Source organism: Calypte anna, chromosome 1, assembly GCF_003957555.1.
Source record: "Calypte anna isolate BGI_N300 chromosome 1, bCalAnn1_v1.p, whole genome shotgun sequence".
NCBI classification, from domain to species: domain Eukaryota; kingdom Metazoa; phylum Chordata; class Aves; order Apodiformes; family Trochilidae; genus Calypte; species Calypte anna.
The window spans coordinates 94213836-94220210 of NC_044244.1; the positions used below are offsets into that span (position 1 = coordinate 94213836).

Below are 6375 nucleotides of genomic sequence, written 5' to 3' on the forward strand. Positions count from 1 at the left end.
CCAGCTAGCCAGGGATGCCCCAACTCCTTCACTGTTTCTCCTGGGGCTATGCCCATGTCTGTAGTGGGTGTTCAGTGGCAGGGGGCTCACAGTGCTACCTGGCTATGAAGCTGGTAACCCATGAGAACACTTTACCTACTGCTGGGGTGCTGCGATGGCATAACACGGGGATGTTCTTCATCTACAGGAGAAGGCAGAGTTGCAAGCTTCACTCAGCTGATCAACATAGGATGAGGCTTGATACATTTAAAGCTACTACCCTTTGATGCGAATGGCTTGCAGACCTTTGCCAAGCCAATAAAATTATGTCTTGATTTCAAAATGTATTTTTTTTCTCTTTTTTTTTGTGTGAGTTTTAAAACCTGTGTGTTGTTTTACTTAAAATTTCATTGATGACCAAGGGTTGCTTTTTTTTTTACATTTTGTTTTTTGTATACTTCTTTCATGTTCATGGTAATACTTAATGCTTTAAGCTAGGCAGCTCTGCAAATCCCAGCTGGATCAAAACTAAAAATCTGCTATCTCTTTTCCCCGAGCAAAATGGATCTCAGATGATCCAGGTCTTTAAAACTTGTGCAGTTTATGCTCCCACTACTATCCATACAAAAAAGTCAGTGTAAACGCAGAGTCTTAGTGCTTTTCCTTAAATACAACTCTCATCTCAATTATACAAATTTATACAGATTAAAACAAAACAATGAGTATGCTTTTATATGAACAAAAGCTCTTAAAGATATTGCCTACACCGAACAAGCTTCTGGAAGGCTTTCTTGAAGTCTTCATTAAAGATTGTGTAGATTAGAGGGTTAATAAGGGAATTTATATATCCCAGCCATGCTAGAAAATTAGACATGTCTTCTGAAATGTGACATCTTTCACAGGTATTAACAACAACTTCTTTTACAAAAAAAGGCAGCCAGCAGATCACAAATGCCCCCAGAATGAGACCCAGTGTAGTTGCTGCCTTTCGCTCTCTTGTACTAGAGATTCTCTGTTTTTTCCAGGACTTCTCGTGCTTTGACTCAGACCTGGGGCTTCGTAGGGTGACGTTGATTTTATCGCAGTCCACCAGGGGATCTGATGTCTTTTCCACTGTGCTGGGCATTGAGGATGATTTGGTGCTTCTTTCACCTGTGTCCAAAAGGCCTTGTCCATTTACCTCCTCCCTTACTATCCGGCTGACGCTTCTTCTATGAAATGTCTTTGCTGCTTTGTATATCTTGTAATAAAGGATCAGAATCAGGGCCAGTGGGATATAAAAGGCGCCAAATGTACAGTAAATGGTGAAAACAATGTGGTCGTGTTTGATGATGCATTCATCATCCCTGCTGGCTGTCTGATGCCGCCAAAACAAAGGTGGCATGGAGATAAAAATGGATATGATCCATACCACAGCAATCATGATGCCAGCATGCTTAGGTGTCCTTTTCCGTGCATATTCCACAGCATCTGTGATTGCTCTGTACCGGTCTAAAGCGATGGCAGAGAGATGCAAGATGGAGCACGTGCAGCACATAATGTCCACGCTCAGCCAAATGTCACACACTACTTGCCCCATGATCCAAGTCTCCTTTACAATGTAGACAATGCTGAAGGGCATCACTAGGACTGCTACAAGGAAATCCGTCACTGCGAGAGAGCAGATTAGGTAGTTGGCAGGGTGGTGAAGCTTTCTTGTCACAATTATTGCAGTCATCACGAGAGAATTGATGGCCGTTGTCATTAGTGCAAGTACAGAGAGGGTAATGGAAATGAGAATCTTGGATGTCACCCATTTGAATAGTTCCTCTGATGTACTGTTTTGTTCAGTTGAGTTTATTAAATCCATGTTCCCTTTTAAAGGTGATCTTTACCAGTAGCAGTTACCTGTTGGAAAAGCAAAAACATTCAGAAAATGCATCCTTAGTCTCCAGGAAGTCTTGATTCTTGCCATCTTGAAAGACTATTGCCCCCAAACTCACTAGAGACTCAGACTTACTGTTAGAAATTATTCTGGCTCCAGACAGATTATCCTGGCTAGTATTGTGTGGGATGCTCTGCCACCAGAATAGTGGCCCTCATGTTTGCATGGCAGGGGAGAGGAGTGTGCCATGGTGCCTGGGACATGGCCTGCAGGGTGCAGCCTTGTTACTCAAGTAGGGCAGCAGCATCAGTACAGTCCCTGGGGTGCAGAGCCAGCCCTCCCGCTAAATGCTTGCTCTGAATGGATTGTAGTGGGATCTGGAAACTGGTTAAACATGGACAGACTCATCCTAAAGTAAGTTCAAATACTGCTTCTCGGCTAGCACTGTCTATTCCACTAATCAATATAATGACTATTGGAAACCTTATCCACAGAAAGTGTAATACTTCTTTTCTCTGTATAAACTCCTTTTCCCCCATCAGTATGTGAGTTCTTCCTTGTGTACATGTAAGCATGGGCTTTCTAAACTGGGACATGGCTTTCAAGAGAAAACAGAAATGTGAAACTTTAAAGTACAAACAAGAAGAAACAATTTTGTGTTGAAAGTTTCTTTTTAGAGCTTCCTTTTATGCAGCTCTGACACATTAAGCTGCTGAATGTATTTTAAAGCTCCAAGTGGTTGATTTATTGTCTAACTGAAACATTATATGTCATTAGAGTCTTGAGAATACCATTACTATTCCTGAAGTTTTACTGTTCTGTGGTTGCTGCCAAAGAAAACCGCACAAAACTTGGATGCTAGTTACTCTGCTAAGGACTCTCTACAGAAATGGTTCTGCAGGAAGCAAAAAGCAGGGAAATGCTGATGAAATAAATTATTGGTTGTGTTCAGAGGATGTGCACCTTACTTTCTTATCAAGAATGGTTTCTGAGCACTGAAGTATGAGTTTCCAGCTATTTAGACTAGTGTTAAGAGGATCAGATTTTATCCTCTTGAAAGGTTTAATATTCAATTTCTTGTGTATCCAACCCCAGATGCAGAGGGTTTTTTCCTGATAATTTTTTGAATGTAATGAGGGACTTGTACTTGTGTTGCATTGGATAACACATATGTGAAATAAGTAAAGAATCTTTCTTAGGAAAAATGGGTCTCATTAACATAAGTAAAGCCTTTGGTATTATGCTGGAGTGGTTTAAAAAGAATGTTATATACCATATATAACCTTGGACACAGCTCATCAATTTGTTTTGATATTCTAACTTGGGCAGTGCTTAATATGCCATTGACCTACTCAAGAAGGCTTTTAGCATTGCTTGTCTAACGTTTAGTGGTATAGAAAAATGAGGAAAGGAAATGTATTTTACAAGGAGATATTTATAAATGCTGAGCAGAATCTGGTCCTGTACATGAGCTGATTACAGCTTGTGTGATCTCTCTTTCTCTCTGTGTCCCTCTCTCTGAACTTGAAATATAATTCACATGCATAAAAATAGATCTTTCATCATGTCAGTGTCACCTTAAAACCTTTTAAATCCACAGTAATTGGATATTTTTTTGCTATGGCTTGCTGCCTTCCAGAGAAGGAATAGGCACATACAATATTTTCTGGTACATGTTAATCCTCTGCTAAATAAATCTTAATTTTTGAGCTTGCATAACTACATGAGGCAAAAAGATATATTGGGAAAAACTTAAACTTCTGGTGATACCCAACAGCTGATCATATTTTAGAAAAGTTACTCATTATGGTTAATTACCTTATAAATTTCCTTCTCTTTGGATATTAGTCCTTAATTGCAAATTAAGCAAAAAGCAATTTAGAGATAATGAAAGCTGATTAGTAGCTCTTGAAAGATTATTCAGTCGGAGACCATGGAGTAAGGAAAACAGCATGGGTGGGTTCTCAAAACTAGCGTGTAGGTTTCCTTGGGACTGTTCTTTTATACCTTCAGTGCAGGAAACACCTCATCTCAGGTGATACCCTCAGGTTCTGTGGGCATACTGGCGTAACCACACACTATTTCAGCTCAGACTTTGCTGGTATCCCTGTGTGAGTCTGCCAAGCTCCTGCCTTCCAGAGTAGGCACAGTCAGTCCCTCTGTCCCATGGGGTGGGCATCTCCTTATGGCCACAGACCTAACAAAAGGTTTCAAAAGGAAGCATGGAAGACTTGGAGTCCTGTTCTCAGAGAAGTAATTTTACTTTGGTGAATGAAACCAAAGTTGCAGCCCTGCTGAACTGAAAAGGATTCTGTATTCCGACAGTTACAGAATCGGTTCAGCTGTGACATGTAACTACTTTCAAAGAAATTCTTACAGTCCAGATGTTTTTAAAGCTCGTTTTGTAGAATTGACAACTCGGTGCCCTTCTTGAAAGGCTGAGCTGAATCTATCAGCTTATCACTAATATTTCTTATTCTGTGGAAGTTGCTCTTGCTGCAGTGAGAAGTATTGTCTCTTATTATTTACTTTCCAATATGCAGCTATTGTTGGAAAACTTTTTGAAGACTTTAAGCTCCGATTACGTGTATTGAATTAGATTTAAATTGGTGAAAATGATGTCTTGTACTGCATTTTCCTTACAGATCTTAACACAGTAAATTATTATATAGTTGCTGTTAAAATATAAGATATTTCATTTGACCTGTTAAAATACTATCCTTCGATTACTGAACAAGTGCCCTGTAAACAAAGGGAGCTGCTCTTCACCCAAGATGATGTCTATTATCTTTGCTTCATGAACATTATTATTTTTGAGGAATTAGCCTCTTCTACAAACCTTTTTTTCCTTTCCTCACAGATATTGCATGTTAGACTAGGTGAGCAGCATGCAAGTACTTCCTTTTCTGTAAAAGCACATATATCATCCTACAGATCTTGTTTAGAAGGCATGGAGGAAAATTTCTGTGCAGTCTTATCACAAATGTTAATATTAATTTGTTTAGTGACCACTCAAAGAAATGGGAACATTGTTGGTGCTCTTCAGTTTTGCAGGAGCACATGTAGATGATTTTTGGTTTTCATTTTACCTTGCTTTAAGCACTGGCAGCAAGAAGGCTTGATGATTAGAGTTTAACTGCTGCTTTTGAGTTCAGGTTTTCTGACTGTACTGGGAGGGTATTTGCTTGCTGTTTGCCATGTGGGTTACTTAGCAAAATGTGACTTTAATTTAAACATTGTAACAGTACTCAGAAAGCAAATGAGCAACTGATGGAACAAAGGGTATTTTAGTTGCTACAGACAGCAATAAGAGCCTTTGTGCACTAAGTAAACACAAAGCTGGGCCAGATATAGAGACAGATCCTGCCCATCTCTCTCACTCAAACAGGATTCACTTGGCTTTGAAATGATGATGTGTTTCACCTGCTAGTGAGATCCCTTTGCTCTATTGGCCAAACTGATCTGTAAATCCATTAGAAAGGCCCAGCTTTCTTACTGATCTTACAAATGTCTTTTCTCAGTGAAGGCTCCATGTTTGTTTTCAGCTATCCTGGTTTTTATCATCTGTTCCTACGTAGACTAACCAGAAACTGAGGTAAGACTAGAATAAATATAGAAGAATAAAGTAGTTATATGTACCAGCTTAGCTTGGGAGCTAAAATTGCTTGTGAAACCCGTATTTATGAGCTTGTAAAAATCCTTCCTGAGATAAGTGTGTGCCTTTAAATGTCAGCCATGTGATTTATTAATGACCATTAGCTTAGTAATGATCCATTGTATTAAATATGAATAGAGGGAAATAATTCTCTTTTGGATTAAACAAATCTGTTTGAAGAGGGTGAACTTCCACTGTTTCTGATAGGGGATATATACTTTGTTGAGCCTGAACCCTAGAGTCCCAGCAGGTGAGGAAGAGGAGAGGATCATATTCATTTGGTTCTCAGTGACCTGTCCTTAAAATCTTTCCTCCCAGTCATTCTTTGTAAGGCTCCTAAAGCCATAGTGCATCCCCTGGGAGAACATAGGGGTGACTGGAAGGTTTCTAAGAGGAGTTACTTGAAGCAGCTGAAGGCAGCTGCTGCAAACCTGCTGTTCCCGGAATACAAAGTAGATGTCTGTCAGCAGTTTGAAGGGTGAAGCAGAAATCACAAGGTTGCCAGCTTTCCTTATCCAATCAGCATTTCTGCATGCTTATTCCAACCTTCCCTCCCCCTCCCGCCCCTTCCCTTATGTCTGCTGCTTAACTAGAAGGTTATTTGCAGTTTTTTTAGCTGTCAGCAAATGTTAGTATGTGCATGCTGGAGTGATGTTCTGGGTGATACTCTTTTCAGTCCACTGAACTGAGTGTACTCTGGACCTAAAATGTATGGATAAGACGGAGGAGTAACTCAAAAGCTGTTTCGGTTTTGCTGCTTGACACATATTTAACTATAGTTATTGATAACTTCTATTTGTAGAGGGTCATAACAGACCTATTTCTAGAAACACAAACCACAAATAACTTCAAAATATATCAATTAAACTAATATAAA

General features: G+C 39.6%; 1 protein-coding gene across 1 annotated transcript; it reads right to left on the reverse strand.

Moving 5' to 3' along the window:
* Positions 1–727: 727 nt before the first annotated feature.
* HTR1F (5-hydroxytryptamine receptor 1F) lies at positions 728–1828 on the reverse strand. The gene has a single exon (XM_008503003.2). The coding sequence runs from the start codon at positions 1826–1828 to the stop codon at positions 728–730; it is 1101 nt and encodes a 366-aa protein (XP_008501225.1).
* Positions 1829–6375: the final 4547 nt, after the last annotated feature.